The sequence below is a fragment of the Ictidomys tridecemlineatus genome, chromosome 7 (genome assembly GCF_052094955.1).
Source record: "Ictidomys tridecemlineatus isolate mIctTri1 chromosome 7, mIctTri1.hap1, whole genome shotgun sequence".
Lineage (NCBI taxonomy): Eukaryota > Metazoa > Chordata > Mammalia > Rodentia > Sciuridae > Ictidomys > Ictidomys tridecemlineatus.
The window spans coordinates 194,496,968-194,523,401 of record NC_135483.1 but is presented as its reverse complement, the minus strand read 5'-3'; the positions used below and the strand labels follow the sequence as shown (position 1 = coordinate 194,523,401).

The 26,434-nt window shown below is 53.2% G+C and overlaps 1 protein-coding gene across 20 annotated transcripts in view; it reads right to left on the bottom strand.

Moving 5' to 3' along the window:
* The window catches only part of Agap1 (ArfGAP with GTPase domain, ankyrin repeat and PH domain 1), a 473,567-nt gene that overhangs the window by 104,240 nt on the left and 342,893 nt on the right, over positions 1 to 26,434 (bottom strand). For 14 of the 20 annotated variants that reach the window (XM_078018283.1, XM_078018285.1, XM_078018287.1 and 11 more), the window contains one exon: positions 12,846 to 13,007. The exons of the other annotated variants lie outside the window; for them this stretch is intronic. In XM_078018283.1, the coding sequence (XP_077874409.1) occupies positions 12,846 to 13,007 (162 nt within the window). The remainder of the gene's footprint in view (positions 1 to 12,845; positions 13,008 to 26,434) is intronic. 20 annotated transcript variants of the gene reach the window in all.

The following is a 26,434-nucleotide window of genomic DNA, read 5'->3' as shown; positions in this document are numbered from 1 at the left end:
GGAGAGGAGAGAGGAGGAGAAGAAGAGAGGAGAGAGGAGGAGGAGAGGAGAGAGGAGGAGAGGAGAGAGGAGGAGAGGAAGAGAGGAGAGAGGAGGAGAGGAAGAGAGGAGAGAGGAGGAGGAGAAGAGAGAGGAGGAGAGGAAGAGAGGAGAGAGGAGGAGGAGAGGAGAGAGGAGGAGAGGAGAGAGGAGGAGAGGAAGAGAGGAGAGAGGAGGAGGAGAGGAGAGAGGAGGAGAGGAGAGAGGAGAGAGGAGGAGAGGAGAGGATGAGAGGAGGGGAGGAAGCGAGGAGGAGAGGAGAGAGGAGGGAAATGGGAAACGGAGGCAGAACAAGGAGGGCAGGTCAGCTTGGGAGAAGGCAGGACAGACCCAAGGTGGGCAGAGGATGGCCAGGTGCGGGTGCCCTGGCAGGAGCTGTGACCAGGCTCCCTCCAGCTGCAACCTGCTGCCCCTGGAGGGCCCATCGCAGTCCCAGCATCCAGGAGACCAGCCTCCCCCCACACTCCCCGCCAGCTCTAAGCCAAGTAGACCTCGGGGGGGGGGGGGGTCATGGACTGTTCCTAACAGGCCACACCAGGTACTCGTGGGTCCTGACAGTGGGGAGGGACTGGGAAAAGGAAAGCAGGAACTGGACTAGGCCGTGAACCCGGGCTGTCAGTTCCCGAGAAGAGCTCTGCAAGCAGAGGGGAAGGGCAGGGGAACTCTCCTGGGCAGATGAAGCATCACGCATCAGAGGGGGGTTTCAGCAGGGCACAGGGCAGAGGGACAGCAGAAAGGCCCTCTGTGTGCCCTGCCTCTGGGCCTGGGAGAGCAGGGAGGCTGCAACCACCTAGCCCAGCCCCCGCCCTTCTCTGAGCAGATGACAGCTCAGGCACATTCATGGCTTAAGAGTGGTTCAGGAGAACTGTCCTGTAGCAGCACACCGCAGACACCTGCCTCCTCCCACGTCCTCGCTGAATCTCCCCACGGATGTTCCCAAGGGTGGGGAGCAAAGCAAGGCCTGGGGACGGGGCGTGGGTTCCAAGGAAACAGAGATCTCAACTGTTTGATGAACTGGCCGGTACAGGGTAATCCTCTGGGTTCACTGAAACCATGCCTTCTAGTTTGCCAGAAGAATCCACCTGTCGGGTAAAACTGCCAGGTCATAAACAGATCATCGCGATACACGCCGACTTTCTAAGATGACAATCTTTTTTTTTTTTTCTTTTTATTTTTTTTTTATTTTTCTTTTTTTTTAATTTTTTTTTCTTTTAAGATGACAATCTTTCAAACTTTGACCATTTGTTAATTATGGACTTGGTACTTTCCAAGTTTATGAAAATTCACTTTGTCTATCTGTTGACACATCGATATGGGCAAAATGACAAAAGTGCCTACAGACTGAATGTTAACTTATTAAAATTAAGAAGCATCCATTGGATAAAGTATTATAAAGTCCTTTTTAATTGACAGGAAAAGTCCCAGATAAGGCAAGTGCGAAGATAAATCCAACCTTCCACAGGGAGGGACGGTCACTGCAGAGGCACCGCAAGAGGTGGCAGCGGAATATCCATGCATCCTGCTTGGACAGGGCTGATCTGCAGCTTCTACGCTGTGGCCTCAAGCAAGTGAGTTAAACTTTACAACCCTCGGTTTCCTCTGTTATAAAAACTTGGATTACTGCACCCATCCCCAGGCTCCCGGGAGGGTCACGAGAGGAGGATGCATACATGTTTAACCACAGGGCTGGCCGCACGGCAGAGGGTCAGCCGGGGGCTCCAAGATTACTGCTAGAAGATGGGTAAGTCGGATTTTCTCTTTGGTGACTGATTTTCTCTTTTAAAGAGGCATCATCACATCTGAATTTTGAAGTAACTATATGTATGTGTTTGTGTGTGTGTGTGTGTGTGAGAGAGAGAGAGAGAGAGAGAGAGAGAGAGAGAGAGAGAGAGCGCGAGAGCGCTTGAGTCAACGCTGCTGTGAGTTCTTGCAGGGCTGTTCTGGTGCTAGACCTACAGGGCCTCACGGCTTCCGCAGGGAGCCAACTAAAGGGGAAAATTATTCCCACCTGCAGAAAGCACCAAAGACGCAAACGAGAATCAAGTAAAAGAGCAAAGCTGCCTACTTATTTCATTAGGAAGAGTCAAATCGAGTTATTGAAACATTCACTGGAGAAATGCTGGGAGCCGCAGCCTGGGCGTCAGCTCAGGGACAGGGCCCAGGCCACCTCGCTCCGGTGGATTTCAAGATGTTTTCTGGAACATCTTACACTGATCACTTACTCTGGGCTTGCTCAGAGTTCCCTTCTGTAATCTGGCACAAAATATGCTAAAAGTAACTTTGAAATTTTCCTACCTAGTGATTCCAGAACAATCCATGAGCCAAGAATCAGAATTCAGCCTGTGACACGAGAAGCAAAACTCTGGTGCACACAAGTCTCCTCTCATACAATCATGTGCCAACTGTGTGACCTTTGCAGCGGGCGGCATTGTGCACTGTTCTGGTGGGAAAAGAGCCCATCCTCTCAAATAACCCTGGGCTGAGCTATGAGGTAAGACCCTTTGGGGCATTGGTCACTGAAGACGAGCAGATCAACTGTGGAAGAATGCGTTCCTGACCTTCTTGCAGGTGAAAATATCTTTAGGTAATTAATGCTTTCTTGCCAAGACGGAAACTCACCCACCGTTCTCCTCCTCAAAGCTGGGAGCCTCCCTGGGATTAAATCTGGGAGCCTGAATGCAGTGGCCATGTGATTGAACCTGTCCTCCATGCTCAACGCGCATGCGCAGCAGCAAGTGCAGTGAGATATCTTAAGTATTATCAAACATTATGTCATTAAATAGAAATTAGATGGAAACAAGGGAAGCCTAAAAATTGACTAGGAGTCCGGAGGCTCTAAATCCTAATACGTCCATTTCTCACCTGAAGCCCTCTCCAAATGCAGTTTTGCTATTAAGCAAAACCCAAAGAAAGGTAATCAATCCCAACTAAAAAGCACTTACCCCAGTGACGGTGTGCAAGCCACTTCAAACCCCTGGCTGCCTGCCAAAGCCCAGACAACAGCCGTCAATGCTCTGACTATCCGAGGAGCACAGGGGCCATGCATAATTGACTAGAAGATGGGCCAAAACTGTGCCCAATCAGTGTGTGATCAAAAACGCGTGGAATATTCAGCACCACTTGATTACACGGAGGTTCGTCCTTTCCCTCTCCTCACGAAATCTCTTCAAGGTCCACAGTACTGTAATAAGATCATTACTGTCAAGCGGTACGAATCGCAGGCAATGAGTCTTGGGATGGGGAGTCATACTTCACAAGCTCCCCTGGTTTCTCTCTCTCTCTCTCTCTTTTTTTTTTTTTTGTATTTTACTGCATGCAGAGGCAGCAGGGCGACGAGGTGGCAGATAATGATCACATCACTGTGTGGCAACTAGAAAGGCACTTTTAAGAAAAAGCAGAGAGAAATCAGCTTAAGAGAAACTAAAACATTTTCCGTTTGCAGTTTTTCCCCCTTAAAAAAATTAAATAGAATTAAACTGTGTGCAGTAGGCGCTTTTCATGAACTCTGATAGAATGTCATTGAATCCAACCGTTTGATAGATTTTCATATCGCAGCAAAGCCCATTACCCCACAGACAAATGGCCAATTTTCTCCATGTCCCGCATACAAAAGAAACCCTAGTGAAGTTGTGTGTGTACGTGGCAATGCCTGGTAAAGTTTCCGCCATGCCCACTTCTTTCATTGGTGATGCACCCAGGCCTTGGTACCTGGTGCCACTTCTTCATCTGATGGAAAAGGGGTGGAGCTTGAAGGTGGGAGGGCACTAGAAAAGATCCGTAAATAAACAAGCTGGCCTCAAGCCGCACCTTCTCCCCAGCACTCACAAGGCATCTCAGTAAGACCAGAGGGAGCAGCACCAGGAAGGGGCCTGGAGCCAGGGGTGGCAGGCGTTCTGCGGTGAGTCCTTGAGCGCACGATGGGGGCTGAGCCCATCACTCTCCTCCCTCCAACTCAGACTGCCCCGAGAACGCCCACTCTCCTCATCCAAAAAGGAAAAGGAAAGGCGCATCTCCTCGGCAGGAACACAGAAACTGGATCATGCATCCAAGTTAAATCTTCAAGAGGCTTGTGCCCTGTCACGAAGTCCATCATCCAATCCCGAGTGTCAGAAGCCGTGGCCTCGTCTTCCCTTTGAATGTGTCTGAGAGCGCACGCACATGGGAGAAAAAGAAAGCTGTTGGCAAAGAAGCGATACCCAGCACCACACCAGGAGTCCCGGGGAAGAGGCCGGCAAGATCAGATCCAGCAGAGGGGGAACTGCTTAGTTCTCAAGGGCCAGGGTGGGGAGCAGAGGGTGGGCGTGTGAGCCACCGGAGAGCCGCAGGGCTCAGAGAGGGGCACAGCTTCGGGGCTGTAGGACCGAGAGCCACAGGCCTACACAGGCTCCTCACCGCCCCAGGAGGAAGGTGCAGGTGTGTGAGTCCCGAGGCCCGAGAGAGGCCAGGTACCCACCTCCCACCTGCTGGTCTTGGGCTCGCCTTCACCTTCATCCAACCTTTCCCTCATCTGTGAAGAGACCCCCCACACCACAGGGGTGTCTGAGCTGTGCAGTGAGACCACGCATATTCAAGGGCAGGCGTGGCTCAGTCATTTTGTACTTGATGGCCTGTCCTAACAGGTCCCAGACTCTGGAAGGAGGAGAAGGTTTGGTCATGAACTGTACTAGGTTCCAACCCAAGAGACTGAGTCCACCAGGCAGCCCCCTTAACGGCAAGGTGGGCACAGGAATGCCAACTCCCCCACGCAGGAACAGGGAGCTGCCTGGTTTCATTAACTCTCTCTCCTACAATCCCTGAGTCAAAGCTCAAACCTCAACCAGATGGTGACGGGAGACTGGGTCTGTGGGAGGTGATGTCGGTGGATTAGATGGGGTCCCCACTAGGGAACTGGTGGCCGTATGCAAAAAGGCAGAGCCTGCCCCCCTCCCCACCATGTGCACACTCCATGGAAGGCCATGTGAGGACACACGGAGAGGAGGTGGCTGTCTGAAGGCCAGGAAGTCGGGCAGAGGCCACAACTGAGAGGCCCGAGCCCCTGCCTAAGCCACCCTGCTGTTTTGATGTGGCATCTGCGCCAAGACCAAAGGTGCCCGCATTTTTACTCAGTCCCTCCCACCTGCCAAGCTGCTCTTACACTGACGAGGTCAACATCTCCTTCTGTCCTCCATCTCTAGAAGAGGGAGGCAGCCTCTGCTGTGTGGGAGGTGGAGCACCGCTGAGTTTCATCATTGCCAAGGCTGGAGGAAAGAGAGCTCATCCCACTAGAACAGCTGACGATGACTTCCAGGGGCCTGGCCACACGGGTCTAGCCCAGAGCCTGGCACAGCGGCATGAGGCTGAGATGAACCCCCCCCCCCCCCCCCCCCGATCCAGACCAGCCTCGCCACCTACGTTCTGAACTCTGTGCTTCAGCCTGAGCCCTGTGCCTCGGCGATAAGACACCCAGGGCACGTCACGTGTGGAGAGCCGAGAAGGGGTCTGATGGCATGGAAGATCTGAGGGGAGTGTGCTGCAGCCAGAACCGGCTCTGCCTCTTCTGCCCCAGGACTTGGTCCAGGGGTCGCAGCTTGGTTGCTGAGTTAAGTGGCTGAGTTACGACCCAGGAAGTGGGAACATTCTGAGAGCACAAAGGGAAGGACTTCAAGGTGGAACCCGACTCTCCTAGAAGCCAGTCTACCCAGGGACTGCTGAGCTGTGCCGAGTTCCAGTTTCTGGGCGCCGGGAGAAGCTGTGCTGTCGCGAGCTCTGTGGAAAGACACTGGAGCTGGCGAGCCCAGAGGCGGAAGGGCCTCGCTGAGTCTAGGTGAAACACATCCCATCCTGCCTGTGAGAGAGGGGCCATGCCAGCCACCTGCACGTGGCAAGAGTGAGTCCACGTCCTGTAGAGCAGGGGACGGGGCTTGAACACTGGCACCGGAGGACTCTGGGACACCACTGGGGAGCCTAAGATTGATCTCATATTCACTTTTCAGATTGCCACCCTTGGGAAGGCAGAGATTCCATTCTCTACAGAATGGGATGCACAAATCCTTCCTGAGGATCTCCCAGGAACGCAGATGCTTGGGTGCAGCGCCCCCCACCCCAGCCTGCTGCATCTCTGCTCTGCCCACTGCCGTGTGACTGCCAAGGGCAGGGACATCTCAGCCACTTCACATGCCAAGTCAGGCACACTGGCATGCAGTAGGTGCTCAATGTGCTTTCACGGCCCTGAAGCTAACCTGTTTAGTTTGTGTGGACTTAAAAAAAAAAGTACCCAAACTCCTCTTGTCTGTTAGCTCATCGTGATGGGGATCCTCTGTTCTGGCCCCCCGCTGTGACCGACTCATCTTTGTTTATTTCCGACCCGCGGACTTCCACAAAGCATCTGAGAGCGCTATGGCTTGTGTGTGTTTGTGGCGGCCAGACTGTACCCGGCAGGACGGCTTTTGAGTCAACTGTGCCCAATCCACAATGTCAACGTCTAGAGTAAACCCAGGTCCACTCGGTTTCAGCAAGTCCACTCTCTGGGCAGCTCTGAGAAGTCTCTTTGGGAAACTGACCTGGTTTATGGGGAGAGGGCAAGGCCATCAGCACACACCTGTCCTCCATAACCTACGGCACCAGGGCAGCGAGGCCGGCCGGCCTCTTATGCTCTTCAGCCTGTCTTTGGCGAGTGTCTCTGATTCTGGGCTTTTCACATGCACCAGAATTAACTGCTCAACCCAACTATTCAGAGGCACTAACCACTGTTCGATAATAGGGGAGTTTCAATAGGAAGACCTTATAATGTGAAAAATCACGGCAGATCACGGAGTTTTTAAGAAGTTGCTACAGAGACTTCTCATTCCTCTTCCTTTCAGGGTAGCTGCCCAAATTAAAACCAGGAATAGACATGCAGTGCTGGATGAGAAGAAGAAATCCAAGAGTGACAAATGACAGTAAGACTCGTGCAGCCAGCTCCTATAAATCCCCCCATCCTTCCAGCCACTTGTAAATAACACAGCATTAAATGAGAAAGCCCATGTACACGGGGGAAAACCCACCAACAGCATGTTGACTAGGACCTGCCAATCGGGTACAGCGTCACATGCATGGTGACTGTATCCCAAAAGCCAGGAAGAGAACATCATGGTAATGAAACACTTAGGAGCTTGCTACATTCTCAATAATAAGAAAATGCCCCTCCCTGTCACGATACGCAAAATCCCCAAATCACCCAACGATGGCTCCAAGCACACAGCAGGTGACATGGCTCAGTGGTTCGGGGAAGACCAAGCCCCGTGGGCCGGAGGCGAGTGTGAGGGGAAACACCCACAACCCCACCCGGCACACGCTGAGTTCTCCACTTTCCTCCAAAGTGCCTTGCAAAACACTGACAGGTTAATTTAAAAATTCCCTAAGGTAAAAGGTGAGTGACCAAGAAGAGCAACACCTATTAATTAGGATCAGAGTAAAAATAACACTCCCTCCCCTGACTGATCCCAGGCCACCACCGCTGGTGTCCAGCTCGCAGGGATCGGCACTCAGCGAAGAGGTGATGCCCCTGCGGAGTTCATCACATCAGAGACCCGACACGCACCAAACCCACAGAATAAGGAGTTGATTCTGCGATGGGAGAGCCTAACTCTTGTCCTTCTGAATACCCCACCCTGCCCCAGGGTTCTGCCCGGCCTCCTGGGGGCAGTTTCTAGGGCACGCTGTACCTCCACGTGGTGGCTCTGGGTTCCCTGGCGAGAGAGGAACTGAGGTGTGATGATTTCCCTGTGGTGATGGCTTAAGATTTGATGAAAGAACAAAATGATCCGTGATTTCAGGGTCTCCTGCTTAAAAATGAAACGAAACTAAGTCCGAGTTGATGCGATTTGTCAGTGTCTCGGGGCCCCCCTCGACTGTCCAGCTGCGGTGAGGAATTTACTTCCGACCATGCAGGGAGCCTGCTTGTGGCTTACGCTGACCAGGATGATCTTTCCCTACCCATCTGGGATCAACCACGGAATGGTTCAGCAGAGACCGGAACGGACGACCAAAGGAGCGAGATGAGAAGGATGAAACACATTCCCTCTGAGACCTTTAGCACGAGGCACCGGGTGGCCCCAAGCGTGGGGGGACAGGATTTCTGCATAACCCTCTTGTCTGTAAGATGGGCTAAATCAGATGGGCCCTGCATCTAAAAAGAAAGATTTTTCTGCTATACAACTTCTAGATGTTAGGATCCATATAAAAGCCAGTGTCTTTACATGGAATCGGAGAAATATCAAGGAAACTATTCAGTCTGCTCCACTCCTAGATTCAAAAGCCGCTGCACACACCTCAAAGAGTTGCTTTTTGCCTGGCAGAAAGAGTTTGAGGCAGAGAATCAAGAGACAGTTCTGTCACCTACCAGCAACCTGACCCTGGACAAGAAAGCCACTTAACCTCTCGCTACTTCAGCCTTTTCACTGGGGAAACAGGGAAATTAGCACTTGATGCAAACTTGCATGAATGTTACCAAACTAACAGAACCACGAGATCTGGAGCCACGGAAGGCCACTGCAGAGACGGTGGCTTCATCTCAGCAATGACAGGCTCACCCCGGACCCTGGATAAGAAGACGCCCAGAAGTGCAGTGACAACAAGCCCCTAAAGACCTGGAAAATCTCCACACCCAAGGGCCTTCCCCAGCACCCACACTTCAGCCCAGTGCCAGCCAGGGCCCAGAACCACGGCACAAGCACCCTGTGTCGCCCGTTCCTGCAGGGTGAGCAGACAGTGCTGCGTCCGCTGCAGGGCCGGGGTCTCAGCACAGCTGGGCTCTGAGTTTTCTTTTATTATGGAAAGCGAATCCATCTCCATGAAGCTTCTGCCTTGGGTCCCACTGAAGCCAGCCGGGCCACCCAGGACAAGCCAAGGCTGGACCTCACACGCTTGGTGGGACTTCTGTCATCTGCACACATGGCAGGCCCCATGCCCTGGTCCCTTGTTGCTCTCTTCTCCCACTCAGGGTCTCTCGGGACCAGCCTCGGTCCCCATCACTGCCCTCCCCAGGATCATCTAAACCCACCTTCTCTGGCCCACGATCACTGGATCTGAATGATCCACATTTGCTTTACTGTACTCAATAACCCCCACCACCTCTGATCCAACTCAAAGTCAAGGATCTGCCTGGCATTCAAAGCCGGTGTTCTCGGTGGTCTTCAAGATGGGCAAACAAAGGGCACAAGCAGAAACTGTGTGGGGACATCACTCTTCCCCTCAGGGTTTTGTGGTGAGGCTACGGACGCTGCTTCCAAAAGGGCTGTCCCACTTTGCCGTCAGTGGGAAAGGGCTCTGTCCCCGATGCTCTCAATAAACACAATTTTAAAATTCTCCATGTTTGAAAAGGAAAACAGTGAAGAATTCATTGAAAGTGAGACCACCAAACCCTATTTCTTGCTCAGATTTTGGCAGCCGAACTACTGACAGAATGTTAACCTCTGGTCTAGTTTTCCTGAATAAAAGCGTCACAGAATTGCCCAACCTTACCATAGAGCAAAGTGTCTGTGAGACTCTCACAGGCTTACAGAGAACGGAAGAACCGATCCGAACTTGGGGAGGCTCCTGGCAGGTGGGCGGGGGGCGGGGGGCGCGTGCCTCATGGAGAACTGTACAGCGGTCCCTACGTGCCTGCACCCCTTACGGCCCAGGCCAGCAGCCTCAGGACTTGGGTCGGGGGCACTGAGCATGCCCCCATAGTTCTGAGGCCTGTGGTAGTGAAGGGCACAGGGTCCCAGTCAGGAAGTAGCTTTGTCCTCACCCCCAGAGCCTTCCCTGAGGCCAGGTCACCTCCACACCGTAGGACTCCTCACACCATCGTGGTTACCCAGGAGCCCAGGGAAGCGGGCTCATCCACGCACCCTCTGCTCAGGGTCAGCTGTGAGTCGGTCAAGGTGGCAGCCAAGTACTTACAGAGATGAGGAGCCCTTCAGCCATCGACTCTGCTCGCCGAGTTTTCTAGACTCAGCCAATTCCCTTAACGTGGTAGACAGAAGAAACGGCTGTTTACGTGGAGCACAGTAGGCCTCTGGGGCCACGCGGTGCCGAAGGAGTTCAATTCCTAGCCTTCAGCAGAGACGAGCCAACTAGGGGACTACGTGAGAGCCAGTGCCATGAGCCCCTCGCTGGAAGGAACCCCAGTTCCCAGCTGCCACGCGCAGCCCTGGTGGACAGGATCTCTGGACGGGCGCAAGGGGGGACGACGCTCAGCCTTCCCTTTCTGAGTGGGCACATAGAAGGTAAGAGACAGCTGGCCGTACCTCCTCCAGGAGCCAGGATGCCTGTGCAGAGGCTCCTTACCTCGTATAGTTGGGGACGGCAATGAGGTCCACGTGGGAAGCCACAACGGCACCAGGAGCCACAGTGGACAGCACACCCCTTCTCTGGACAGACTTCTAGACCTTCTCTTGAGACACTAAAAGGGGCTGGGGTGTGGCTCCGTGGTAGAGCGCTTGCCTAGCATGCTCAAGGCCCCAACTTTCAGCCCCAGCACCCCACTAACACAAAATAAATAAATAAATAGAAACAGTGTACATCACTAATCTAACATGACTTCAATGGCAGGACACAATCCGACGCATAAAGGCTAAAATATGGAGACAAATTGTGCCTTAGAAATAACAGAAGACTCTCAGTAGCTCAGGAGGCTGAGGCAGAGGATAGTGAGTTCAAAGCCAGTCTCAGAAAAAGCGAGGCCCTAAGCCACTTGTGAGACCCTGTATCTACATAAAATACAAAATTGGGCTGGGGGTGTGGCTCAGTGGTTGAGTATCCCTAAGTTTAATCCCCAGCACCACCTGCCTCCCCAAAAATGAAACGATAGAATTCAAACTGGATCACAGAAGCAACTCAGTCTCACAGACTGACTTTTCCCAGGGGAAAGGATACTTACTCTTTTTACAAAGAACTGACTGCTTATTTTCTATTGGAAAGATGTCACTAGAGAGTGAGATGCGGTTCCCCTGGGCCCTGTGCTTCTGCATGCGTGTCACCCACTCACTGGCCCCTGCAGGAGCCCTGCTAAGGTTTCCAGGGTGGGTCTTTCCGTGGTAGCTGTCTTTCTGTTTCCACTAGCCCCTCTGCAACAAGACCTTCAAAGACAGTGGCCTGCAGCTGGCCAGGGCAGGTCCTCTCTGTCCCCGCCTGGAGAAATACTGTGGCTTGGTGCATACCAAAATTCCCGGGGACTCAGCAGGTGGACTTGGAATGCACCAGGGGCCCAACAAGCTCAGGTCACTCATCAACCTTCCGCCAAACGCACCTTCCCAACTGCTGCCAGGCCCCACCTGGCAGCAGTCGCCACATCCTTGGGACAATTGAAATGTACCACCCGAGCAGTTACAGGCTGACCTGGTAATCCGTTTCTACCACGTCGTGCTCTCAGCAAGCCACAGGCCAGCTGGAAATACCATTGTCCCATCACACACTCGTCTGTGGAGAGGGACGGGGCTCCTCTCCCCCGACTCATGCCCCCTCACGGGGAGCCTGGAGGTGGGGGCACAGCTACTGTCCCAAGGCTGCATCAGGGTGGGCTATGGCCATGGCTTTTGGCTGACCGGTTGCTGGAAGGAAACTTGGGAGTGTGAAGGAGACTCGCCAACCTCAGGCATTTGTACCAGATTCTTTCCAGTGGGCAGGCAGCGCACGAGGTGGGTGCTTTGATCCATTATTATTTTCGGCATTGCTATTTTGACAGAATCACCCTTGTTTATCGCAACATGAGAAAACTGGGTTTTATTGTCTGCCCTTACTAGCAGAATGCTTATGGGAGGCAAACAGGAAGAAGTGTGGTGGGGAAGGGCTGCCGGACCTTGTGGGCAGCCCTGAGCTCTCTGGCTCTCAAGCATCTGTCCACTCACAACTGAAGGGGGCGCTATGCATGCCACCAGAACACCTGCTCGTCCCTGCTACTAGGTGCTGTGGGCTCATGCTAATCCACAGGCACAGGAGGGACAGGCGGCCTTCTCTAGCAGGGCCGGCATCTATTGACCTGTGGTTCTGGACACAGACAGTGGAGCACGCAGGAACAGCACGGCAGACACGCAGAAAGGAAAAGGACCTAAGTAATGAAGAGCGTTCCGGAGTGGGGACCCTTGCTGAAGACAGACTTGCAACTGCCGTTCTCACAAAAGCCATCTGTGTCATGAGAACCATGCTTGGGAATCTTAACTTTCCTCTGAAGTATTTCTGTAACTTGTCTATTAGATTGGACTAGTTCTGCCCCTCATGACGCGGGGCGCGTGCACGTGTGCCCAGGCACACACATGCACCCATCTCCACTTGTGTCTGTAGAATAAAAAAACGTAAACTTATTGGAAGGAGCCACATCAGAAAGATCACCCCTGCCATCATGGAGATGATGGGGGACTCAGCAAGTCAAAGGAGAATCAAGGCAAACCACAGCACCTGGACCACTAAGGGGACCCGCAAAGCAAAGGAGTCAGTGTGCCTGACAGAAGAGGAAGAGGGGGCTGCAGGACAGGCTGCTGAGCACGAGGTGAGCCGCCATCTATGGCAACCGAGACCAGGATCAGAGGTGGCACCTGACTGAGGTGGTGAGACCCACCCACCGGGAGCGGCTGTTGTGCCTGGGTTGCCCAGGTAGGGACAGGCTTCAGAACTCGACCAGGCCTGTGATGGAGACAGTGAGAAGGTGCCAGGGCCCTGTCGTGCCACCTTGAAAACAGAAAGCACACACAGGAGCCTGCGTGACTGGGCACTGGTGTTCTAGGGGGATCTGATTTCACAACCTGGAAAACCACAAGTGAATTTTCAGAAATGCAGACAGTCACTCTGGGGGGCCCGGGACACCTTACCTTCAGCAGTGCCAGAGAGCCCATCAGCTTTGAAGTTGCTGGTACTTTTCTTCCTTCGATGCTTCTTTCTGTTGGCGTGGGGGGAGGGGGGCGGGTCGAGCTTGGGGCTGGTGGAGCTGGAGATACTGGGGCTGGAGCACACGGAGTCACCCAGTCCTGTGTCTGCCACCGGACCGGAAAAGGCAAAAAAATGCAAAGGTAAGCACAGAGAAAGGAGACTTGGGGAAAACACTCAAGCAATGCTCCTCCAGCACCACACAGGGGCCTGCACATGGTGCCCAGTCATGAGGTGGCAGATCAGAGGCCCAGAGCCTCCGCAGGAGAAGATCACGGTCCCCTGGCCACCTGCAGGCACCGATTTCTGTATCACCTTCATGCTAGGAGAATTTAAAATCTTCTACTTTGCATGATGGGAGTCTTGAAAACTCATTTGCAGAATATATGATCTCTGCAAAAGGGAAGCAGGGAGCTTGTGGTTTTCAGTTGATTCCCTTTTCCCATAATTACCTTGACACACCAGAAAGAAACAAAGGCAGCCAGGAAAGCACGAGAGTGCACTTTTAAGGGACTGACTGTGTGCATGCAGGATGGGGGACCTGATTCCTTCTTCTCCTCAACACTACATATGAAGGTAGCTCCAACTGCAGTTGGTGAAAATCCGTGTGCCCTTTCTCCCACCAGTGTCCTGCGATGGCACTTGAAAACCCATTAGGTAGACCCATCTGTTTTTAATGCACTGGAGCTAGTTATAAAGGTTTGAAAGCCAATGTGCCCATAGGATCACTCACTGCCAGCAAAACTCTTAATTTATTACCTATCTTTATCTTTACCAAAGAGAAGGTCCAAAGTGATGCTAAGTGACCAGAAAAGAGCATAGAATTGTACAACAGTTGGAGGAGGCGACAGGACACCTTCCCCTCGGAGTCGTGAGAATTCTCCATTCATGATTCAGCAGGTTAACAACCTCAGGGACAGAAGGCTCTGCCCCACTTCAAGTACTCTCAGCCTCGACTCTGAGCACCAGCTGCTGGCCAGCCACTTTCTAGGTGCATGGGATCCATCCCCGAGGACACCATATCAGGATCCCTGCCTGGAGGTCCTGGCACAGTAGCTGGGCACCCAGCGTCCCCCAGTGCTCCCTGCCCCAAGGCTGACACCCTCCACTCCGCCCGACACCTGGCCTCTCTCTCTGGGGGACTGCACCCAGGGGACAGTGGGCATCACGTCCCCTCTGGCTTGCTGTTTGACTATGATGGCCAGGTGTGGGGGAAGCGTGCAGCTTGCTATCAGACACGGTTCGACCCCTGCCTCCAGGAGGCCCAGACCCTGGCTCAGTCTTTTCCAAAGCCGCCCCTCGCTCTGTGCATGGCCTCTCCGTGTAGCCACCTGCTGTCCACACCTTGGGCTCCAGGCCCCCCCCAGGCCACCTGCCCGCATTCCCGCTTAAAGCTGGCCAGGCTTCCCAACGCGGTGGCTCTCGCCCGGGTATTCACATACTGATGCCACCGAGTGTCAGGTGAAAGCGGAGGCACTCCAGGGGGAAGAAGGAGCTGGACCGTGTCATTCCTGTGCCCGTTTCCAGTGTTCTGAAGCCACGGTGGCCCTGGGGTACGGAGGCTCAGACCTCACTTTGTCTTGAGGCAGCCCTGCGGGGTACTTGGTGCTCAAGCCTGACCGAGGCCTACTGCACATTTTAAATCTCTTCTGCTCTCATGTGGTCATGGATGCGGAGGAGCAGTACCAGGTCCTCCCTGGCGCCTGTGGGTGCCGATTTCATTAGTCCACCCTGTCCGCAGGGGCCCTCCATTCACCAGGCTGAGTGTGCTCCTGATACCTTCCTGCTGTCCTTCTGCTGCTGAATATTGGCTCCCTCCCAAATCACCCCGTCTCTTTCTGAACTGTACGTAGAGCCCACATTTGGGACTATCTGCACTTGGCTGCCAGATGACCTGTTCCCCAGGCCACATCAGCGGCTGGCTTTCCCTGCAGGTGGTGAAGAGCATCAGGACAGGCCCTCCTTCCACTGTCTGGAGGGTCCTGTCCTTGTTACAGCGTATCATATCCTTTCTAGGACACTGGAATGTGCACAGAAACTGGAGGGTCCACATGACTGATCTCCACCCACGTGTGGAGCATCATTCCTTGACTCGCTGTTCTACTCTGCAACTCCTCACTCACTAGCTGTGTTCTACGTGAGCACCTGGTCTTCAGAGCTGCTGCCTTCCAAGCCGACACCTGGTTATTCTTCACAACTGTCTCACTGTTCTCGGCCGTTCTGAGCATGCACCTCCATATCCATCCAAGTAGATGAAAACAACAGAAAGGGTGGGGTGGAGATTCAGCCTGACTCCTTCAGATGCACCCATCAGTACGTGGAAGCTTCTCAGAATCATTGCTGAGCCAGGTAATGCACACTGACTCTGTGTCCAGCTCAGATGCCTTTGAATTTGTCCATAAAGAAACCCAGGGACAATCTTGACAAACCCTTTGCTGAAGGGTAGAGGGGTACCCTACTCATATGTATTTTTGACAACTTAAAAACAACAAAGGGACATCTGTTTGATGTTTCTCCTCTTTGAGGAACTGTCCCTGTTCAGAGCAGTCACTGTTTCCTTCTCTACATGCATGCAAAGTGCTTCCTTCAGGATGCTCTGTGGGGACCTTAAAGTCACTAGCACGCCATGGCTTAGAGTTCGCCCGGCTGGGAATCAAGATGAACGTGTCTTCCAGGCAGTACCCTCCCTTCGGGCTGCAGAAAGCCTTTACCAAGGCAATTGACAAGAACCTGGCCATCTCGCCTTCCGTCTTCTTGGAATACTCAGTTCAGGAAGGGACTCTGGCACACCAGGAGGGCGGCAGCAAGTGGCTTCTGGGAGAGAGACTGTATGGAGATGATGCCACCCCCTCACCAGGAGGCCACCAGGGCCAGCCCCATCAGCACCTTCGATGGCTGAGATCTGTCCCCAGTGGCTCTGACTGCTCCAAAACCACTGGTGCTCAGCTAGGAACGCCCTCTCAGTTGGCCGTGAATGAAAACACTCCGTCCCTCTCCCTCTTTCTGCAGGACTAGGATTGAACCCAGGAGTGCTCTACCTCTGAGCTGTACCCCCAAACCTTAAAAAAGTTTTTTCAGACCAGGTTTTGCTAAGTTGCTGAGGTGGCCTCAAACTTGCCCTTCTCCTGCCTCAGCCTTCATCGTGGTCAGGGTGGCTGTATCACTGCACCTGGCAGCTGAGGATATTCTGGGTGATCAAACTGAGCAGAGTGGAGGCGCTACGGTCGCCAAGGGCTGAACCCTGAGATGAGGAAAAATGCCCTATGGGCAGGAGGGCCCGCCACCTACAAAGAACACCCGGTCCAATGTCAGTAATGAGAAAGCCCGGGACGGTGACTCTTCCAGTTTCCACCTCTCACACTCTGTCCTTGGGCTTATGTTCGGTCAGAGCAAACCGCCTCCCATTGGTGGCCTCTTTTTGGAAGGCCCGCTCCACCTTGTGCCAACTAAAAGCCTGGCTCTCCCAGGGACGTGCCTCCCAGGTGATGGCACTGTGAATCCCACCCACGTACCGTCCGTCCTCCTTCCCCTCAATGTCAACCCCAGGTCCCTCATGATCGTCTGTCCCTCAGCCTGCTCTGCCAGTCCCCACAGAGCCCAGGTCATGTCTTGGGCTTACCCTGTCCTCACCTGTGACAACAGCTCTGTCCTCCTAGGTGGCCTCTGTCCTCCATAGTCAAGCTCTCTTCTCCCCAGGGCTTGCAGTCATCCCCCAGGGCTGCCCGCAGCAGGACACCCACAACACTAGCACCCAGGCTCATCTAAGGACCCCTGGAGTATTCACAGCCTGACACCCCATCTCCCCACACCCAAAGGGGCCAGAGCCACACACGACTTGAAACCTGCCCTTCAAACTCAGCTCAGTTTCCCTCTCCCTCCATCTTTCCTGACCAGGTCACCTGACTTTCCCCAGCCCTCAGACGCTGTACCTGCAACTGGGCCGGGGCCAGGGGAGCATGCTGACCCGCCTCCACTCTGGGGCCCTGGTCTGTCCACCAGACTCACCACACCTCTGTAGAAATCCCTCCCCTGCCTTCCTGTGGCCACGTCCTCGATCCTCATACTCCCTGTTCCACAGTTGCCCCCAGCCTCACTTTTCACTATGAAGACAAAGAAAAGCATCAACCAGAAGCAAGCGCCCTGCCATGCCAGCCCCAGTCCCCCATTCTGGACCTCCTAGGCCTGCGAGCTGCACCCGCCTGCTCGCTGACACAGGGCCTCAGCTCTGGCATTTGTCCCCACGCAGGGCACCAGGTGGCTGGACTGTCCCCCTCCCTCCACCCCAGGCCCCGCCCACTTCTCTTAGATTCTGCTCCCTTTAGAGTAAAGTCCCCAGGCCTTTGCCTCCTCACTGCTGCCCATAGCTGTCCTTGCTCCAGCCACTGGCAGGTCCTTGCTGAGGCCACCAGTGCCCCGCCCCAGCTGGCAGGTAGACAATCCTTGATGGGCAGCATCACGTCTCCACTCCGCCCACACAGCCCTCCTTCCCTCCCAGCCCAGGGAACCACGGTGAGGCTCCAGGCCAGGCAGCTGGGAAGGAGCCACGAGGTTCTGAGCCCCGGAAGCCCAGGGGAACCTTCTCTCCACCTGGCCTCGGCCGCTGCCTGCCCAGCCTGTCGCCCTGGCTTGGTGGCTCTATCCACAAGGTGACAACATAGCACCGTGCATCTGTGTTGACTGGACACTGCTCTCCACCCCACGGACGCAGGGCCTTGTATATCCCTTCCACCAGGTTGTGAAGGGGGCACGCTCCGCATGGATGACAGGAGGGGTACTTGCTGAGCTGTTTGTAGAGCTAGCCTTCACGCAGGCGAGAAACTGCTTTTGGTGTGTAACAGAGAAGCATTTCAACTGTTTTTTTTTTTTGTTTTTAATATTTTTTTAGTTGTCAATGGATCTTTATTATTTAATCTACTTGCTCAGCAAGTGCTCTACCACTGAGCCACAACCCCAGCCTTCAACTTTGTTTCAAAACTAACCACAAGCATGCTTTAGTGTCAGACTGCTGTCCTGTGAGTTTCCAATCCTTTGGAAAGGAAGGACAGGAACAGAGACTGTGAGAAAGCATCTCCCTTATGCTCAGCCCTCACTTACTGAGCGTGCTCTGTGAGCGGCTGCCAGGCAAATCCTTGTCCCAGGAACCAGTTTCTAAGGACTGTAAAGAAGGCCTATCTATTTTCCTTCTTGATGCCTTGGATAAAGGTCTATCTTGGGTCGGGGGAGGGGACAGCAAGGGGCCATCTAAGGCAAACATGCCCCTTGCAGGGATGTACAGAGGAGGGAGAAGCAAGGTGAGGACCCTCTACTCACTCACAGACAAGGAGTAGGCCTCTGGGGCCCAGAGAATAAGAGCAACTGGGAATGGAGGTGTGATGGGGTAGGAGATGTCCAGGAGCAACCTGGGGACAGGCGAGCAGAGCCCCAGCTGCTCCTGACCGCTGGAGGAGAGGTGGAGGCCTGTGCTGCGGGGCCATCAGGCTGTCAGGTAGTGGAAGACACAGCTCCATCTCATTTGCATGCCCCTCCACCCATTGTCAGACGAGGAGGAGCAAGATTAGTCCCTGAGGCCTTGGAGCACGGCCCACCCATCCTCTGATCTGCTGCTCCCAGGACTGATGTCCCCAAGGTGGGACTGTCCATATCCCAGTTCAGGGACAAGCTGAGGCGGGATGGGACTCCCCAGGTCAGGCTAAGGAGAGGCTTAACCTGCTCCTGGATCAATGTCCCGACACTTGGCCCAGGCTCTGGAAATGTCCCAGTTGTCTTGCTGGAGGGTGAGAACCAGCATCCTGGCTGGGTCCTTGCTGGGTGCTGGGGAGACTCACAAGCATCTAAGGAACCAAAGCCCCTACTGGGGCTGGGGCATGCAGGCACCGGGTATGGCTCAGAGGTGGATACTGGGCGACAGCCACAGTGTGGGAAGCACTCCTGAACAGGGTGTGGGACAGGGCCAGTGGAATGCCTGGAGGAGGCCTGGCTGAGGCCCCAGGAGAGCCAGCCGCACAGGAGGTACAGAGAAGGTGATCGTGAGGCTGCCGGGGGGCTGGAGTGGGGTGCCGTGGCTGTGGGCTTCTGGTTTCATGGGCAGGACAGTTAACCCCTGGCTCCTGGATCTAGATTCCCTGGGAGCTACTTAACACCCCCTTGTCTAAAACAGGAGCCATTGCAGAATGTGCAGCTCCTGGGCCAAGCTTTCCATTTCTGCAGCTGCTCCAGCCCCACAAGGTGTCCCTCAGCCCGCTGGAGACACTGTAAGTGAGCAACAGCCTATGGCCCACGGACAACCCCCACCCCGCTCCTCCTGACTGCGTAGGAAGAATGCATTTCACTGTGTGTCAATTACTGGGCAGTGTTAGATATGGGAGGGGGAAGGGGGCAGAAGCAGGGTGAGCCTTGTCCCTCCACAGCTAGACTGGCTTTGGTGCAGGGACTCGGGGCTCTGAATGTGGGGCCCTGGCCGGGCCATCCCATGCATTCAGCACTGGCTGTTAGTTCTTCCCAATCGGGCATCAATGTTCAACGCACACCCCAAAAAATATATAATATGAGCAATAATGATCGCAATCTGCGGTCTCTCCGAGCTTCGGCACGTGAAGCATGAGTCAGAGCAGCGGCTTCACTTTTCACTCGGAGAGCTGACAAGCGTGACTAGAGGGAGAATAAAATAACATTCCGTGCGCATAAATATCAAGCGGCCTGCTTGAGACTGATGGGCCAGGGATGTATTCTCAGCTATCATTCCGGCAGACAGGCCCAAGGACACTCATAACTTATTTTACAATCATTTAGTTTCAGCTCAAGTGGAAAACGTGACAACTTACCTCTGCTGACAAGATGCCATATCGAACCTTACAATTAACTCTGCTCCGATTATCTGCCCAGCCGATCATTAGCTGGGCCGTTTCTGATGAACTGTTACAGGCAGCTCGCCTTGGTGAGACCGCGGCCAGGTGTGCCGAGGGGTCTTTGATATCTGGTGTGTATTCGCACACTGGGCTTGAGCTCGTGATTCCCAAGTCCCCGCTGCTCCCCGGGGCTCCGGATGTGTCCGCTGGGAGGCGCAGTGGAGGGGAGCCCTGCACTCTGGAGGGATGGCTGCGATGACCACTCCTGCCCCTACATCACCCTCCCAGGGAAGGCCTCCCTGGCCCCACCTGGGTCACCGCCTCCTCCGGGTCTGGAGGTGCATTTCAGGGAGTGGTGGGCCCCGGAGGGGCACCTCCAGCCTGTCTTCTCGGGGGGTGTGGCCTGGAGAGGGGAACTGAGAACCTGCTCTCAGGAGCCACCACACTCTGGAGGAGCTGCCCATGGTTCCCCAAGGACTGGTGGCTGCCGATTCTGTGTGTCCATTAAAGACACGAAACCCTTTCAATCAGGTGTTCCTGAGAGGCGCACATCTACACGGAGAGAAAGGGGGAGAGAAGAAAAGAAAGACAAAGGAGAGGACAAGAAACGGCCGGCTCTCGCACGTCGCTGGTCTCCCTGGCTCCCACGTGCCTTCATGGACCTCTGTGCCGGTGTAGGCACAATACATTACTAAAGTCTTTCTTTCTTTCTTTCTTTTTTTGATATTAAGAGAATTCTGAATTATCAAAGACAGAGCCATTTGTCAGTGCAGGGGGATGAGCTGAGGGGTAAGGCCTTCTGTAAACTCAAGAGGAAGTCATTGTGGAGACTAGTAAATTAAAGCGCACTTGCTTTGATCCAAGGCCAACAATAGGCAGCTAATTTGGATCTTTAATAAGGGCTCTGCTCTCTCTGAAGCTCAGAGAGATGTGGAGGCGGGTAAATAAAGAACAGGCCACCTTTGCCATCCAAGGAAATCACAACATCCCGGGTCCCTGTTGAAAGGTGAGTGTGGAGTGAAGTTCAAACCCTGCCCCTTCTCATGGAGCTTCTGAGGGAGCTTCGGCAGGAGGAGGCCGACTCGATTCCCATCTCTGAAGATGTTTCAGAGACTGGCATTATTGTGAGCTTCCCTTTGCCGCTTGCACAGAGGTACACAATGTCAGAAGGGGCAGCGGGGACACGGCGGGGGGCCAAGGAAGATGACAGGTGTTGGGGGAAAGGAAAAGACAACAGAGTGTTGGACCGAGTTATAGAAACGGGGAGGAAAGGCGTACAACAGGAGGGGCCCCGACCGAGGGAAAGCCAGGAGAACAATTTCCTTCTTGGACCATTTTCAAGCACACCAAGAATCTCTACAGATTAAGCCAAACAAGTTAGAATGGAGGAAGTCTGATCTCCATTTAGATGAGACCTGGGGTACGCAAACATGTTTATAAAGTCTTGTTAAAAAGCACAGATTCTGGTCCCCAGCTAGGGTGCAGGGTTTCTTTCTTTCTTTTTTTTTTTTTTTTGAGGTGAAAATGTGTCCTAAAATTGACTGTGGGGATGGCTGCGCAGATCCGAGTGCACACTAATGACTACTGAGGCGCACGTTTTAAATAGGCGAAGGGCATGCCGTGTGAATCCATCCAGTGCAGCTGCTCTTAAGAAAGGGAAGGTTATTGTGTTAAATGCTACACAGCCACAAGATAAGGTAGGGAGAAAAGCCCCCGGCAGCCTGGGGAGCTGGGGAAGGTTGGGAGCCGGCGTCTGGAGGGGGCCTGAAAAATGTGCGGGCAGGCAGTGTAGGACTGTTAGGGGGAATGAAATCAAGGCAAGAAATTCCCAATTCTCTCCAGCCTCACCTCGTTTTACATAACCAGCCACAGCCATTTATCAAGTTTGGTGCTTACAGTTGCTAAACTGCAAAGAGATTCTGCTTCACGTGGAGGGCTGAGTGGGTTGGGGAGGGATGGGGCAAAACTAGTGCCCCATCTGACAACCCAATTAAGTCAAGAAATTAATTAGAGGTATGACCGCTCGTGGATACCAGAAAAGTCCCGTCTTAGGAAACTGGGCTGTTTCTGTGGAAAGACGCACAGAGTCAAATGACCAACGGCAGCATGAGCCGGTGTCCCAACCAGGACAGTGAGGCTGGCCTTAGCAGGTCCATGGAAAGGCCGAGTCCAGGGTCTTGAAGACGTCTGGTCATCCACTCTGCACACAGCATGGAAATACGCCAAGCTGGCTGCTGCTTGGGGGCCCCAGCTCTCAGTCTGCTGATCACGGGAGCTCAGCTTTGCAGCCGGCGTGCCAAGGCGGGGCTCTGGCAGGTGATGTGATCCACTCCCCTCTTTCCTTCCTTCCTTTTCTTTCTTTGCAGTAGGAAGAGCAGAATGAGCCTTGGCTTGCTTCATCATTTCCCTACTGCTTATATAGATTTCAATTTTTTGACCAGGAATCAACATTTCTGCATATCTTCAACATTCAGGGCAGACTTGTGGGGCTCTGGGTTCCTGCCAAGGAACTGCTTCTAGAAGTTCCACACGTCTCCCGCCCAGATGTGGAGACGTTCACACCACAGTTCCTCAGCTGCCAGCCGCGAGGAGCATGGAATCGGAAGGCGGTTCAACACCCAGCCTGGCCTCTGGCCATGTCCATCATCTGTCTTAACCTCAGCTTCTTCACATGTTGATGAGGACACACAGCACCCTGAGCACCTGCTCTCTTCTCCTTGGCCAGCGGCAAAGGATACAGGGCCTCCTGGGCCCTCTGCCATGTGCTTGCTGTGCTGCCAGGTGGGCAGCTGTCTGGCCAGCCAGAGGGACTCCCTCGCTTACCTGTTAGGCTGGAAAAGAGGCTGCAGAGGAGCAGCAAGCAAAGCAATGCTCCTACCCCAGCAGCTGGAGGGGTGGGATCCGCATTCCCAGAGGGGGACGAGGGCACACATGGCTTGCGGTCCTTACAGTGCTGGGGGCTGGGGCTAGTCCCTCAGCTCCTGCCAGACGCAGCACCCCTTTCCTGGCCTTTTGTGAGCTAATCTGGTTCTATGGATGTTTCCTACGTCCCTGGCCTGTTTAAACTTCTTTAGGTGAGCTCAGTGGACAGAAGGCACCAAGCACAGAATAGGCGCTCATTAAGAAGTCATCAAAAAAAGAAAATGTCAAGGAAGACCACTGCAGCACAAAGACTAAATCCCAGTCAAGTCTTTGAATGCAGGAGAAAAAAAGAAGTCCAGTCCTCCCACCACCATACGTGAGCAACTTAAGGACTTCAAGTGTTACTGCACTACCCGCTGAAGAATTTGCCTACATTTCCTTATAGTCTGAGTACTTTGGAGAATGAATCATCAACATATGACGAGGATAAATCCTACCTTCTTCTCCCTGGGGCATCATGTGCAACCTTTTGCTGTTTCAAGCCAACTGTAGAAAACACAGGGTTATTATTATTATTTTTTTTGGTGGGGGCTGGGGGATGAAATCATGCCAAATTTGCAAAGTCCATTCCCCCTTTTTTGCCTGTGCTTACCTCACAGAAATAATATTTGTAAACGTCTAAAATGGTATTTGGAAAACTTCTGTTCTGTGTGAGTCCACGCCCCTCTCCTAGACCCCCGTAGGTAGGAGGGTTGATCATGAAAAGGGATCTGTGGTTCCCAGCATTTTCTGAGGGTGGGTGGCACGCAGCTCAGGTGACCGAGATAGCATCCTGGTGTCGGTGCCACAAAGGGAAGGCCCAGGCACTTGAAAGACAGGCCCTGCGTCTTTCCCCCACACCTGGGCTCTGACAATGGCCCCAGTCAAAGGGCTGCAGGTGACAGAGCAGGTCACCCCTGCCTCTCAGGCTACTGGCTCAAGGGGACCCTTTGAGAGCTTGGGTTCCACTGGGAATCCTTCTATCGTGACCCTGATCATTGAGCCAGTGCAGCCCAGGGCAGGTGAAGAGGACCTCCCTCACCCCCGGAACCGCTGGAGAGCTGCAGGCCACTCAGTGGGGCGCCATTCTAGGCCTGGGGAAATAGTAGTGGAACAAACAATGGTGTGACAGGTTTCAAGCGCCAGAAAAAACCTTAACAGTGTAAAAACCTTACCGACGAATCCAATCCCCACTCTTGATGCCGCAGAACGACGCAGACTCAGAGACACTCAGAATATGTCCGCCTAAACGTGCACCAAGAGCTGCCTTGGGCACCTACCTGGTGTGTACATATATAACCTTTAAACAGTAAAAATATTTTTGTTAAAAATATATTTAACACCCCCACATTCAAATTTGAGGATTTGTTTTATGAAATTTTCTAAAAAAATCTGAATAACTTCTTTGAGAGCTCTCTAAAAGAGAATGACTGTTTCAGATTTTGCTGACCTGCTGCTAATGACTCATGATGGCTACATGTTTCACTCGATTCCAAGATGGGGCTGCCTCTCACTTCCTGCGTCTACCCCAGATGTGATCGACCCCTCTAGGTCTGGCTCTGGCAGGTGATGGCTGCTGAGGCACCGTCACAGGAAAGGAGCAGCACCCTAGGAGTTGGGATGGAGGCTGCAGAGTGCTGATGACAGGATGCGGCTGACACCTTTTCACCTCTGACTGCACTGTGACTGCACGACTACATTTGAAATAGTTTACTGGGTCACGTATCTATAGCAGGTAGGAAGACACAAGGTCCCCAAGCAAGACGGTGTTTCAGTGGATCAAAGTGGACTGCTTGTTCCACCAACCCCCTAGCTAAGACTCAGCCTCCTCCAGGTGGCTGATGGCTCCCCGCGTCCGTCCAGCTCTAAGACCTGCAGGTGGGAGCACTGCCCCGTCCCCGAGGGACCAGGAGGCTGTGTGTGGGACACCCGAAGCCCAGATTCGCAGCATGCAGGAGGTGAGGAAACGTGTATTTTATATTGACCCGAGACGAGTGGTTCTCGGGGATGGGACCTGTGAGAAAGCAGAGTGCCGCGGGGAGCGCTCCACGGGGACCACCAGTTTGCACCTGTTTCCCGGTGGGACTGTTAACATGTGCTCCCTGCACTCAATGTCATTCTGAACCCAGAGATGCTCTGCCACTGAAATATATCCTCAGCCCCCTTTTTTAAATTTTACTTTGAGGCAGGGTCTCAATTGCCCAGGATGACTTCAAACTCCTGCTTGGATCTTCCTGCTTCAGTGGGATTATAGGTGTGCGCCACCACACCCGGCTTACCATCTTAGTTCTGCCCTGAAATCATTTCCAAAAATGACAAGAGCAAAGTTAAGAGAATTCTACCCATCTTATCCACTTAAGCTTTGGACCAGTCAGAGGTTCTATTAAAACATGAAGTGGCCCCCTGAGACCTGCCCTCACTATCTCAATGTCCCTGAATCTCATGATAATCTAAGGCACCATTGGGAAACATACCTGGGTCTGGTGAAGGCTGGGGCAGCTTGTCACAGCACGGATAATCTTAACCTGCCTGGAAATCTGTCCAGTACTGGACTTGGGATGACTGTGTCCACTAACAGAACCACAAAGATGCCGTGAACATGCCCCCATCCCAAACTGCGGGCCACGGGCCACTTTATTTTCTGAAGTGCTGTTCAAAGCACATGATTTTAAAATAGTTAAATAATATAAGCCAGATGTGTCTTTCCTATTTTGTCTTTTTTCACAAAAAAAGTGAGAAATTAGAGTATAATGTCTGGAATTAGGTGTGATGTTCATAATGGGGGTGGGGCTGGGGGTACAGCTTCGTGGTGGAGGGCTTACCTTGTAAGCACAAAGCCCTGGGCTCTACCCCAGCACCAAAAGAGAAGTAAGTAAATTAAAATGGGGGCAAACTCATTTCTGGCAAAGAAACAATGAAAAATTCAGCACTAATATCAGAACTTTTTTTTTTTTTTTTAAAGGACTGACTTCATTTGTTCCACTGAAGTTCATATTATTTTAACCGCTGTCTCCTGACTGGAAAACAAACAAAAAAAGCAAATATATAAATAAAGTAAATTTTTAGAGTTTAAAAAAAAAAAAAACATTCTGAGATCTTGGGTTGGAATTTGCTTGAAGTTTGAAGCACCTTCTTTGTCCTGGCCAAGATCTTGTCAATACCGTTCAGTCAGATACTAAGGTTGATCTTTGGGGAAAATTGCTTTAAAATAAAATGAAAGATAAGATTGTGTTCCAAAACATAATGACTGACATTTTTCTCTTTTTCCTGAAGCAGAAGCCCCAGCCCCCTGTGGCTGATGGAAGGGTCAGGAGTGGGTGCTGCAGACGGGGCTCTGCAATCGCTCTCCATCAAAGAACAGCCCATTCTCCTTCCTCTCCCCCACTGCCGACTTTCATCCCCTGGGGTGAGGTTAAAAGCAGCCACTGCCCACCAGCCTCCCCAGCAGGGCCTCCTCCCTGCCTGTGGACGGCCAGCCCCTTCCTCGGCAGCCAGGCCATTCCTTCTTTCTCCCCCTGGCTGCACCAGCTGTGAGCACCTCTGATTTCCTTTTTTGTTGCTCTTGCCACTTGTCCCTGCGATGTCCACAGCATGGCCCTCCTGCTCATCCTTGGGGTCCTATCCTGCCAGCTCCAGTGCCCTGGCTGGGCTGAAGGAACCCTGGAGTCAAGGTCAGGGGAGGGGGCATTCCTAGGAATTGAGCACCTGAGACTGGGAGAGCTTCCTACTGCAGAGCTGTCCAGCCATACCCAGAGCTTGACCCAGCCTGATGGGCTGGGCCAGCAAGC